The 12,844-nt window shown below is 40.1% G+C and overlaps 1 protein-coding gene across 2 annotated transcripts; it reads right to left on the bottom strand.

The window, feature by feature from the left end:
- Positions 1 to 1,478: 1,478 nt before the first annotated feature.
- Positions 1,479 to 12,726, bottom strand: cdh26.1 (cadherin 26, tandem duplicate 1). Of its 2 annotated transcripts, XM_047610285.1 has the most exons (20): positions 12,318 to 12,502; positions 10,703 to 10,762; positions 10,510 to 10,602; positions 10,256 to 10,402; positions 10,014 to 10,161; positions 9,642 to 9,811; positions 9,421 to 9,549; positions 9,111 to 9,296; positions 8,728 to 8,996; positions 7,874 to 8,016; positions 7,544 to 7,768; positions 7,234 to 7,455; positions 6,551 to 6,669; positions 6,357 to 6,431; positions 5,722 to 5,784; positions 5,495 to 5,551; positions 5,085 to 5,144; positions 4,366 to 4,404; positions 3,809 to 3,880; positions 1,479 to 3,625 (listed from the first exon to the last, which is right to left on the bottom strand). In XM_047610285.1, the coding sequence occupies exons 1-20, from the start codon at positions 12,342 to 12,344 to the stop codon at positions 3,407 to 3,409; spliced, it is 2,523 nt and encodes an 840-aa protein (XP_047466241.1). In that variant the 5' UTR covers positions 12,345 to 12,502; the 3' UTR covers positions 1,479 to 3,406. The 2 variants fall into 2 exon arrangements, with proteins under 2 accessions (XP_047466241.1, XP_047466252.1); XM_047610296.1 differs by lacking the exon at positions 5,085 to 5,144 and having other exon boundaries at positions 12,318 to 12,726.
- Positions 12,727 to 12,844: the final 118 nt, after the last annotated feature.

The following is a 12,844-nucleotide window of genomic DNA, read 5'->3' as shown; positions in this document are numbered from 1 at the left end:
AGCTCCTGATGAGTTCAACAGAAGTGTGGCGCATGGAAAAGAACAAGCAAAAAAATGAGAGGTTACCTATAGTGGGTGTAACATATGCAATCTCTTGCACACTTGTCAGTGATTCATGACACAGTTATATCCTTGAAGAGGATGTGAGAGACAGTGTGAGGCTGTTTAAGTCCAACTCTTCAAATATTAGATGTTTTCGAAGTTATTTCTACAAAAGCAGTTCATAATAGTGTCTCAGGTCAGAGGTGGGTTTAATATTTCCACAGATGAAGATACTTTTGTTGAATAAATGATTGAAAAAGAAAATTTGGGGTTATGTTCTGGCACATTGCCTTTAGATGAGGGCACAGTTCCAAAGACGATTCGATAAAATTGAAATATTGGAAATTTTGGAAATGGGCCAAAGAAAATCAAAGTTTTTACTGGACTTTTAACGTGACTGAACATGTCTCAGTGTCGCAGTGTGTGATGACTGATAATTTGCACGCCACGCTCCTTTGAAACTCGTTCACCTGTAACTGTGGTTTCACTTCTCAGGAAAAATGATAATATGCAAAAACTTGACAACGCCCTATGTGGGTGCTTGCAGGTACCCGTTCTCTTTGAAAGAGAGAGAGCAGCAGCAGTTCCTTACCTGCATTTAGAAAGATTTAACACCAAATGCGTTATTTTTCTAATTAATTCATATAATAAATTACTCCAGCGCAATCCTGATTTCATGGAGCCTCTTGCTGATTTTGATGGATCGGTTTATACGGTGTTGTTGCCATAGAAAGAAAACATATCTAGTGAGTGTGTAGTGAGTTGTGCATTTGCACATCAAGTTCAGAGTTTCAAATTTGCATATTATGCGAGCAACACATCATCAGCTACATACCAGTACCAGCACATACAAAGAAAACAAAGTCAAACTAAACTCTAACATTCATTCATTCATTCATTCTCTGTAACCTGTGTAGGAACATAAGACAGGAATAACTCGCCGGGCAAGGAAACAAAAAAACTTTCTTCCTTTCTGATAACATCAAAGCATTTGTGTGGTTATTGTTAAGCATTTTGTGTACCGGCTGGTGTTTGGTCAGCCTTGTGCATTATGATGGTTATTCGTGGAAACTGTGTTATACGCACTTTATTGTAGCTATAAAAAAATGTTGCCGTTTCATTGTAATTTTAATTAATTCCTTCTTTACATTTCACTTTCTCTCCTTGTCCATTAGACCAAACATTTTACCCAAAGTACTAGCGCCTCATAGACCAAACAAAATAGCAAAAGCATTGTCAAATGTGGGGAGCACCTCTTGACAGACAAAGGCGCACCTCGTCCTCCTCCTGTTCGTCTTCCTCTGCTTCTTTGGAAATTTCTTTTCAATGGCCTCACATGAGCAACGCTGTCATCTGCGAGATCCTATTGGTAGGTATCAGCTCATGGCCCGTGGGTTTTCTCACAGCATGCAACCAGAAAGATGCCACAAAAATCCTTCAAGAACAACAGAGATTTATTTGGAATGAATTAATAATTAATGAAGTCGCTTCTGTTGAAGCCTGGTACACACGTGGACAAAATTGTTGGCCCTTGTGTGAAAATAAAGAAAAACCCAGGATGGTCACTGAAATAATTTGAAACTCAATAAAAGTAATAACAAATAAAAAATGTAGTGAAAATTCAAAAACATTCAAAAATATTAGGTTAAGGACACCATCCTTTTTGTCCAGGCCAGTTTCAACATTATTATTATTTGTTTTTTAATTATTTGCTTGAACCGCAATTCAAAAGCAATGTCAGATTTTCATTAGTTAATTTTCACTACATTTTTATTTATTATTATTTTTGTCAAGTTATTTCAGTGAAAGTGAAAGTTTGAATATTACTCAGTTATTGAAAGGTAAGTACAGTTACACAGCTGCATTATTCATTTTATTTTTTTCTTAAATGAAATACTTTTTTGTCAGTGGAAATGCATATGTGGTAATTTTTAAAATAATGTCCCAATAACTTTTCTCTCTTACACAAAGTCAAAATGAAATGACAGCAAATTGTACTATTTATAAAAAAAAAAAAAAAGGAAAAACTGCTAACAAAACCAACTTATATACCCATATGAAAAATCATGGAAAAAAGAAATTAAATAGAAAATCAATTTTTTCTATATTTATATATTTGTTGTGAAGTGATAATTTTGTACACTATTTTAGAACAAAAACAAAGAAGTGAAGGCTCTAAACACTTGGCCAAGTATTTCCTATTTACAAATTTCTGTACTGGATTTTAACTGATCACTCATCCAAAAGGCAAAACACAAAAACACTTAAAGGTCATGAAAATTCATTCAGATTTAGATTGATCCAGATTGAGGATGCATCAAGTATCGATATCGGTATTGGCGATACTGGCCCCGTTGTATCGGATCGATATCAAGCCTAGCAGTACTGCTAATGCAAATTGGTCTTTGCTACCCAATGGCCACCAACAACAACACCACACCTCTCCTCCCATCTACGTTCACATCAAAACAAAACATGTTTGGTCACATCTGCAGAAAGGGTTAAGGGCGTTCATGTCTTTCATCAGAAGCTCATAGATGCAGCACAAAGTGAAGCTCCTGACATGCTGTATGTCTAAGAAAATTCCTCTGCCGTGTGTTAGAATGGCGTTATCACCGGAACAACAGGCTGGGAAAGAAAACAGACAACCCAGCTTTACTTTCGACCTTTCTGATAAGGTGATGGAGTCATTAGGGTTCAGGCTGCTACTTGTACCAGTGCGTAATTCATTATACAGTGGTACAAAACAAAATGTTAGTTTCCCTGTTTTTTAGTGTAATTCCAATAAATCCATACTTAGTTTTCCCTTGGAAGGACATGTGACAACATATGGACAACATATACTACTAAGATATAGATATAGATATACATATGTAGTGCAACATCATTTTTCTCCTGAAATAAAAAAGAATACAAAAATAAACAAAAGAATACAAAACATCATGAACACATGAACATTGAATGCTGCGCTCCCTGCATCACCAGATCATTAGCAACAGATATTTAAAGTTTCTAAGAGTGGCATCACACCCTTTGGTTTGAGCAAAACAAGCAGACACACCTAATAACTGCCAGCGTGCTGCAAATCAAAATCCCCCGAGCATGACGGTTAGTAAAGTGCAATCATTCCATCTTCAAGCAAGCAAAGTAAAGCTACTTTTAAATAATCCCTGTTTCATGGTTAGATGCCAGCACTCAATGTGTTGCTAAAAAAAAGCATGTTGTTTTGGTCCACACTGCGTAAGTACAAAATCCAGCCATTGCGGTATATCATCCCTCTAAAGATCCACTCAAATAAGTGCAAACTAGGTAAAAAAAAAAAAAAAAAAAATATTAAACAAAAGTTACATTCCAGCAGTGCCCTTTAAAGCTTTACGGTCTTTGGTTGAATATCCTGTTGACAGATGTTTCCCAGTGTCTTGAACTTTGGCCCCAAATTATCGAGAAACTGCAAATCGTCTCCCAGGTTGCTGACTGACAGCTGGTCAAGCGTCAGGCAAACGCTGCCCTCCCCCTCGTCGGCATATATGTAAGGCAGGTGCGTGTCGTGGCTTCCATTATTGCCAGCAGCCGCCAAAAGTCTCTGTGGGATTTAGGCAAAAATAAATAGATAAAGCAACTAAATAAATCAGTTTGTCAAAAAAAGAGGTCAAAGAAAATATATCGATCAAGACATTCGACCGCCTTCGTGACCCAAGTGATTGAATTCGTATTTATGCTACAAATTTGAACTTTATTGGTCACTAGAGCAGTCAGATCTCCTTACCCCTTGAAGGTAATCTCCAATGCGATCGGTTCCATACATGCTTCGAGAACGCTGGTAATTTGATGAGCCCCGCTGGAAGAAAAGAGGACTGTCGGTTTTTAATCCTAAAACATGTAAATCCATGGGCTTCCTAGTGCAAAATTTACACTCTGTTTCTTAAGCTTTATATTTTATCTGTTTTTTTTTTTTTTTTTAATATTTGTTGTGAAGTGATAATTTTGTGCACTTTGTTTATTTAAGAAAAAAACACAAAGAAGTGACGACTCTGAACACTCGGCCAAGTACTTCCTATTTAATTTTTTGCCCAGTTTCTGTATTGGATTTTAACTGATCACTCATTCAAAAGTCAAAGCACAAAAACACTTAAAGGTCATAAAGATTAATTCAGATTTAGATTATTCAGACTGAGGATGCATCAAGTATTGACATCGGTAGATCTATTTGCGATACTGGCCCTGTTTTATCGGATAAAATCCAGCAGTACCACTAATGGCCTAAGTGAGTTAATCCACATTTATTTATCTGTTTAAACAATTTTAAAAACAATCTCTACTTACCCAATTGTGGTTTGTGTTGTTTGATGACATTGTGTAGTTCTAAAGAAAATAAACACAGTGTTTAGTTCAGTCACCACTTTTTAAACTTTTAAACTTCTGAATGTTGATGTGCAGACAAGTTCCATAAATTAAAAGAAATATTACCAAACACGTTTCATATTTCACGTTGTTACAGTTGAAATTAGGAAATGCACCTTTATGACGTGTTGCCTAGACACGGGAGTAGCAGCGCCAGCAGACTGCGCTGCGTTTTCTTATTTTAGTTGAGCAGCATTGTTACCATAAGCATGTTCTGCTTTTCTTTTTGCTTTCTCAGCATACTGTGACCTTCGAGTTTCATGTGGCCTCCATGTTGTAAATGTATGAATAATTAGCAGCTGTACAACCGGTCATGGGAAGGTATGATGTAGTGTGCAATAAACGCCGAGCATTGTGGAATCCCCTGTTCAGTTTGGCTGTGACTCAGCCCACCAACGGCAAATGTGAAATTACGCTTCTCAAAGGGAAATAACTCGCACACAGATGAAGTGAACTTTGCCGCTTATGGATCTTCTTAAAATACAGACTCTGGCGCCCTCTTGTGGATATGAGGGGGAAGTGTGCACACTCAACTCGCGCCTGTTCAGAGTAGTGGATCTGACAGGTGTCGTGGCGTAAGAAAATAGTTGTTTATAAAACCGAGGCAGCTACAGGATTGCTATACTGGCATTATCACTCACCGGTCCCTGCATGCCGTGGCTCATGACGCTCCCTCTACGATCAAAGCCCATGGAGCTCATCTGCAGAGGATATAAAGCCTATAAATAAATCAGGGTTTAACAGAGGACAACACCCCTACTTCTTCCACCAAATCTGAATGAGACAATAAATGTGAGATTACGCTTCTCAAAGTGAAATATTTCAGCCAATCCGAAACAATAACTCGCACACAGATGAGGTGAACTTTGCCGCTTATGGATCTTCTTAAAATACAGACTCCGGCGCCCTCTTGTGGATGTGAGGGGGAAGTGTGCACACTCAACACACACCTGTTTAGAGTAGTGGATCTGACAGGTGTCGTGGCGTAAGAAAATAGTTGCTGATAAAACCGAGGCAGCTAAATGATTGCTATACTGGCATTATCACTCACCACTCCCTGCATGCCGTGGCTCATGACGCTCCCTCTATGATCAAAGCCCGAGTTCATCTGCGGAGGATATAAAGCCTATAAATAAATCAGGGTTTAACAGAGGACGGCACCCCTACTTCTTCCACCAAATCTGAATGAGACAGTAACCAAAATATGTATTGTTTGTAAATTAAAAAGTCCCGTTACTGTTAGATATTACTGCTAACATTTTAAAACCTGCTACTCACCGTGCTCATCCCTGAGTTGTACTTTTCTATGTTGTAGGCCGTCACTGGGATGCTCTGAGACGTCTAGTTGAGTGGAACAAATCAAAAAACAGAGCATTCAGCATTCAATTAATTCTTTACAACACTTCATCGGTACATCAGTGGCACTTTTCTGCAGTTCCTGCTAGCTTCACAAATAAAACACAAACAAAAGATAATTTGTGGCACTTAAGCTAAATCGAAAACTGACAACAGTCGGTAAATGCAGATTTGATGAATCTGAGTGTTGTTGCCCTCCGTTTAAATCCCTGTCTTACATTCAAAGGCTGCGTCTACCTCACACCTCTGTCTCACATTGAAAGGCTGCCGTAGAGCTACGGCGAGCTCGTCGTTACACAATCCTGAACGAACCCTGTAACCTTTTGTCATAAAAGTACAGACAATGTACATGGACGCCACACCTTTACGTCACATATCTGTCAAACACAAAGACAGCCAAAGTAACACAAGAAAAATGGATTATAGCTGTCATGAAACATTTCAGCAGGATTAACAGACACGCTTTATGAAACCGCCTTTTTGTTTACGTGAATTCTCTTCTGATGCTCGTCTGTTAAAGAGTCAACCACATAAAAAAAAATAAGGGAGAGGTGTACCTTCAAGGAACCCTGCTTGATGCCATCTAATACCGACATTCCTCTTTTGCTCTTTGTGCTCAGTTTGGGAACAGCCTTGCAGAAAAAAAAAGTGAAAATTAACAAAAATAGTTGTGTCTAGTGGTATACTATAGCATGCGGTCAGTGTTTTACATGCTTCAATTTCACATACACACGCAACACGACCAACCCACCAGGTTTGCAGAGACCCCTCCTTCCTCACAGTAATTGATAAGTGTCTCGTTGCCCTTTTCCTCCTCCAATTGCTTAAACGGCTCAGGTCCACACCCACAGGCAACTGCGAAAACCAGCACTGCAGACACACATCAAAATGACATTAAGAATATGTATTGTACATGTTAAGTTGCTGTGTTAATTTAAAAGACTGCCATTTAGAGTTGTGTGCAATCTCTTCGTGGCCGAAGCTTTGGCACACTTCACCCTGTCAGATGTCGCTCCTTTTTGATGAAGGCACATGAGTTTGGGTGTGTAGCCTTTCGAATTTTACCACATGTGCTGTTTTATGACAAACTGTGACTTACGGCACCCTCTTTTAAATTGACAATAATCACATGTCTAATTTATGGCACAATTCAACTGTGATTTTTTTTTTCTCTCTTGCCACTGATTACCATGTGTATCCTTTCCAAAATAATTTTCCATAATGGTCCACAGAAAGAGACAGAGCATTTTCTCCTCTGTTGATGTTGCTGTAGTTGCTCAATGGCCAATGGGTCAAACCTAATTTTGCCAGCGAGCTCACTTTTACAAATTGAATTTAACGAAAATCCAGGAATTATCAGAATTTGTAATGTTAAACCGTGTCTTGATTATCCTGTGTTCAGATTACACATGTGTGACTAATTCCCATACTCACACAACATTAAGAGCAAGCCTGCGATTAACAGTCCAATGCCAGCTGGTCCGAGGCTTACTGAGCGTCCCTGCTTGGCGAGACAAACATCGCCTTCTCCACAGTTGCAGATCGTCACTTCCAGGGTCTCTTCTTTCGTTGAGCCCTGCTGATCCTGAATCTTCAGGGGTACTGAGTAGTTACCATAAGGAAGCGAATTCTGGGTCACGAGCCCACCTTCTTCACCTGGCGTAGGATGTAAAGAAAAGCTTGTAGTGGTTCTTTGACTGAAATGGTTTGCTTAAGTAATGAGGGTTTAGAGATATGTACTAACCAAAAGCTGGCTCTAGCTTCCATAGCTCCTTCAGATCATCATCTGCCAGGGAGAAGCTAAAGGGCCCAGCGTAAGGATGTGCGTCCATGTCCTCCACAGACACCACAACCTTGTTATCCTTGTTTCCACACAGAGTGAGGTGTCCGTTGACCAGAGAAGGCTTGTGGTCATTGATGTCCCTCAAGTTGACGTTGATGATGCATGTACTTGTGGCTGGAGGTTGACCTTGAAAGTAAAAAAAGGAAAAGAAAAAGACTTGCTTCAGTAATTCAGTAATTACTGAAGGTTTTTTGTTTTTTAAATCACAAACGCAGTCGAGCTTCTTCATACCATCATCAATGGCAGCCATGACGACCCTGTAGACGTTGTCTTTAACGTAGGGGGACTCTCTGTCCAACGTCTTGACTGTTCTGAGATCTCCTGTTTTGCCGTTTATCTTCATCCAGCCAGCTGGATCTTCTACCAGCTCGTATCTGGTCACAGCAGGAGAGTGCAGCAAAACATATTAAGTGAAAACGTGAAATCTGAAAACGCGTCTTGTCCCTTTCTCGTATGCCACGTTTACACCTTCCTGGACTTTACCCTGAGCAGTGTCCTGAAAGTTCTCCTATAGTCTCAGCTTTATTTCACTATGACTTACTATTTGTTTTTCTGTGTTTGCTCAAGTATCCTGTTTTTCTCTCTTGATATTTCTGAACTCATTCAGTATATAAACAGACTTTTACTTCACCTGTGGCTATATAACGAGCTAGCTTATTTATGGAAGCCTCTGTGCTTATGGCGATGTCTTTATAATATATCATCCAAAGGCATCATTGTCCATTGTCCAACAATCTCCTGTTGCAGTGTAGCCAGTTTATAATAAGGAGAAATACCTAAACTGATATTGTATTGATCCCTGTGGGGAAATTAGGTAAATAAAACACTATCAATTTGAAAATGAAGAAACACAACTTTTATAGTATTAATATCCATAATCTGACTACCTTACTACCAGCACTCTATTATCTAATATCAAGGAGAGATGAGCCAGACTTCAGGTTCTGCCACATGACACGCTCTCTGATCATCCCTGGAATTTCAGGCACGTTATGATTCAACGTGAGCAGTGTAAACACGTAACCTCAGAGTCTGGAGGGTTTAATACAGTGAAAAACATAGTTCAATAACAGTACACACCCTACCTGATGTTTTTTGAGTCCACATCATGAACTTTTGGAGTGAACAGCAGCTGTCCTGGCTTCTCTTCTTCCCTCGTGTACAATTCAACAATTTGCCGCTCAAACTCCGGAGGGTCATTGGCATCGATCATCGTCATCGTGATGTTGACTGTATCTAGGGGCTGGTCGTTACTAGGACGTGAAGCCAGTGGCTTTCCGCAAACAAATAACTCTTCGACGTTTTTCACTCCGATTTGCAGCGTGTTATTAGTTGTTAGTTTGTAATTCTTCTCCTGGAAAAAAAAATGGTGTCGATGTTAATGACAACAACAGCGGTTTTGGGGGCTTTTAGGTTGGACCATAGTGAATTATCTAAGATTCTGTCTGATTGAGTAAAGAAGAGTTACCTTAACGATGCTCAGAATGCCCTCATTGGTATCTGGGTCAGTTTCAATTTTGTAGATCCCTTCCTCATTCCCTTTAATGAAGAAGTACTCAGCACGCCAGCCGTCTGTTTTAGGAGTGTCTTTGTCCTCTACCGAGACCCTCAAAACATCTTTTTTGATGGTCAGTTCAAAGGCCTCGCCTCGGTACTGAAAATGCAGAAAAGTTTCAAATTCCACATTGTGTGACGAAGCAAAAAGCAACTTTGCTAGTGTTAATAATTATAATTACACCACCAATAAAAACAACCACGACAATAATAATCATTCTTGCCTCCCTCATCTTGAACTTCGGTGGATGGCTGTTTTTGTCATGTATATTCAGAGTAACAACGGCAGTAGAGGAAAGTGTCGGTGTTCCATGATCTTTTGCCTCGACAATAACCTCATACTGCTTCACTTTCTGAAACATGTGAAACAGAAAAATGTTGAGGTTACACTGCGAGATCTACATGTGCGTGCTTGTTGTAGATGCAGTAAGTTGACGAGTCTCACATCGTAGTCAAAGCACCCTTCAAAGGTGAGTTGGGCCATTCTGTCACTTAGCCTCAGCAGACCAATCTTGGGCTCTATTGGATTCTGTTTCAACACAGTGAACGTTGTCTTGGAGTTGTCCGTATCGTTCTGATCTGCGTCAAAGGCGAGCAGCTGCGCCGGCAAGTACCCTGAGAAATGGATGAAAGGAAGGCAAGGAGAGTAAAGGTGTCAGACATGTAGGGTGTCTCCTGGAAACACGTGGAGTACGCACACAAAGTAAAGACAAAATGAAACACGAGAAATGTTGTGGATTTAACCCTCTTCATCATTTTATTAGTATCAATCAATTATACCCTGTGAGTCATACTGTGCACCAAACTATATACTCACCTGGTTGTGAATTTTCGTCTACGTCGGCTATGATCACACTTGGATGGAATATAGGGGGATTGTCATTTATGTCCTTTACTGCAACGTCAAACGCTAGTTCCCGGTCTATGTCCTTGTTTGTGTTTCGGTCAATGACGTCAAACGTGATCTGTGGATCAACGGACTTGTGTTAAACACTTTGTTTTAAATAAATAGCAAGTGTATTTATTACGAGAGGGATTGGTAACGTTGCATTAGCTCACATGGTAGCTCTCTTTTTTCTCTCTGTCGACAGGTCGATGTGCATAGACAGTCCCAGTTGTTTCGTCAATGGTGAACAATCCCTCGGCCACACCGTCTCCACTTATCATAAACTTGTGGTTTCTCCCTGGGGTCTTGTCATTAAACATCTAGATGAAACACACAAAGCTTTGCCATCAGATTTGCATCGTTGAAGACTAAGAATAATGAGCCGACATACTGACTCACAGTTTCATTTACTAAATGACTTCCGTACCTGAGAAATCACCATTGGGTATGTCCCTTCTTTTTCCTCTTCTAGTTCAATTGTAGACAGGACCCATCTTCTTTTGGAACGCACCAAGACCTCCTAGATGAAGCCACAATGTGGACCAAATTATACATTTGTTCTAATTCCTGTCAGAACATTTTAGGAGGCGTTTCGTCTTTAAACATGGAGCAAACATTACCCGTTTGTCACGTCTTTTGTGCTTGTGCTTGCAAGACTCTGCCACGGCTGCTAACGCAACCTATGTGCACCGGGGAAACAAGAAACTATTAGTTTTTCAGGATATAACCAAAAATGCTGATAAAGTATTTTAACACAACATAACTCTTTCCCTTTTCTTTTTTGCAGCCTAGAGCAAACACATGTAAGGGCAACTTTCATTGGTTTAACCTGCACGTCTTTAGACTATGGGGAGAAACAAGAAGCATGATTTCTTTTTCATGACTTAATTGCCATATATCAGGGTTTTAGAGCCTAACCCTCAGGTTTGCGTACAACCCGACCCGCTCAACCTACTGAACGCATAATGTATATTATGGTAGCTGTCGGTGCCAAATTATGTGCATAATGTGAGATGATTTTGGGTGTATTGAGGCTTTAAGAGGTGGCAATAGTGGAAAGTTGACAGCAGGTTGCAGGTAGGTAGGTAGAGTGCGTTGTTCACAGACCAGAGAGTTAGCGGCGCATGTTAAAGGGAACTGAACCCAGTTTATAATTTAGTTTCTCCTAGTGCTTTGCGTTGTGTGATTGTGTGAGCGAATGGGTCAATGATAAAAATACAACACAAATTCTAGATCCTATATTCTACCTGTCTACATTTTTATTTTTTTAGTACATTTTTTTAAGCATTTTTAGCCTTTATTTGAAAGCGTAGTGGAGAAGTTTAGGAAACAGGGAGGCAGAGATGGGGTGGGGTGACATGCAGGAAAGGCTACCTGCAGAGAGGACCGTAGCCTTGGGGCGGGTGCTCTACTCAGTGAGCTGAACACCACCTACCCTACCTACCTCCCCTACCTACCTATTATTATTACTATTACTACTATGCTTTTATAATATTTAACAGGAGACATGTCACAACAAAGGAACGGAGAGAGATGTGGGGAAACAACAAATGGCAACGTTTCCAAAACCGAAAGAAAAGCAAAGAAGTTATATGATCACTGGCAAGATCGCTGAATTTCTTTGAAAACTGGAAAGCCTTAGGGAGCCTAGGGAGCCTTATTATGATCCGCACCAATAAATCTGTCATCTACTACGTCTGCCTGAGTGCGGGTGTCTGGGTGTGCATCTTTGCGACCGACCGTCTGTTTGGCACGATGAAGCGCAGATTTTATGGGACAGTAAAATGAAACACCTGCACACCCAAAAGGTGTCAGGAATGTGTAAATAATCCATGCAGTCTTACTTCGGAATAAACTAAGTTAAACAGCAATACAAATATCTCGATAGTAGACATGAAATAATCAAAAGCACCACAGTGTTTTGATTATTTCCGAATGTGAAACTAAGTTAATCGCATGTATCCATCACAATCCAACCAATCCAACCGGTAATTTTTTAAAAATGTGTCCCTTTAAGCTTGAGGTTGTGGCACTGCACTGCGCGGTGTTTTGTGAAGTTCTCAGTTCGCACGCTGTATTTCCACAATCAAATGCGTTAAACTTGTTTTGCCTTATTTCTTTATACGCCTACCAACGCGGTTTACAAGTCCCAACTACATTTACAGATACTACAGTAAATGGTCTATGCGTGCGGAAGTTATTCGGACAAGAGATCATTCAAAAGTTTATGCCTACCAAAACGAGCAGGGAAATTATCCTCATCTTGGTCCACGCCGTTTGATATCCTCCACGGGAGTGCTGAGGTGGAGACACAGAGAGCTAGAGAATTCCTGCCGAGAGGACAAGCCCACAGTGCATGCAGGCAGCAGATTGGCTGACACTGCAGTTAACTAACGTCTGACTGTGCACGTGAAATGTGATATATCTAAGGCCTTTTTTTTTTTTTTTTTAATTTTGTACGCACGCTTTCTGTGGGAGGACAAAACCTGCTGGGGCTGTGCTGTCTATATTCGTTCCCACGAGTTTGATGTATATAAAAGTGGTTTGTGACTACTGATATAAATGTGAACTGTAACTCTCTGAGTGTGCTCGCGTGCACCGTTCAGGTCAGGTGTACATCCCTCAGGGCTCTATAGCTCAGGTTACCATTTTTTATTTAAGTGTGGCCTACATTACCTGCTAATACAAAGTTGTTGCCAGAAGTTCAGTGCTAAACTACACATAATAAAATGTTATGTAATCCTCTGGTAATGATCACGGCT

This window comes from Mugil cephalus, chromosome 1 (genome assembly GCF_022458985.1).
Source record: "Mugil cephalus isolate CIBA_MC_2020 chromosome 1, CIBA_Mcephalus_1.1, whole genome shotgun sequence".
Classification (NCBI taxonomy): Eukaryota; Metazoa; Chordata; class Actinopteri; order Mugiliformes; family Mugilidae; genus Mugil; species Mugil cephalus.
The sequence above is the reverse complement of the archived record's forward strand: the minus strand, read 5'-3'. Positions and strand labels throughout refer to the sequence as shown.

Excerpts from the sequence above, each read along its gene's own strand:
- cdh26.1 (XM_047610285.1), bottom strand. The coding sequence starts at position 12,344 with ATGAGGATAATTTCCCTGCTCGTTTTG. Across the intron at positions 9,550-9,641 it reads AAGGGTGCTTTGACTACGAT|AAAGTGAAGCAGTATGAGGT; the intron begins GTGAGACTCGTC and ends CACATGTTTCAG. Across the intron at positions 5,785-6,356 it reads TCAAGCAGGGTTCCTTGAAG|ACGTCTCAGAGCATCCCAGT; the intron begins GTACACCTCTCC and ends CCACTCAACTAG.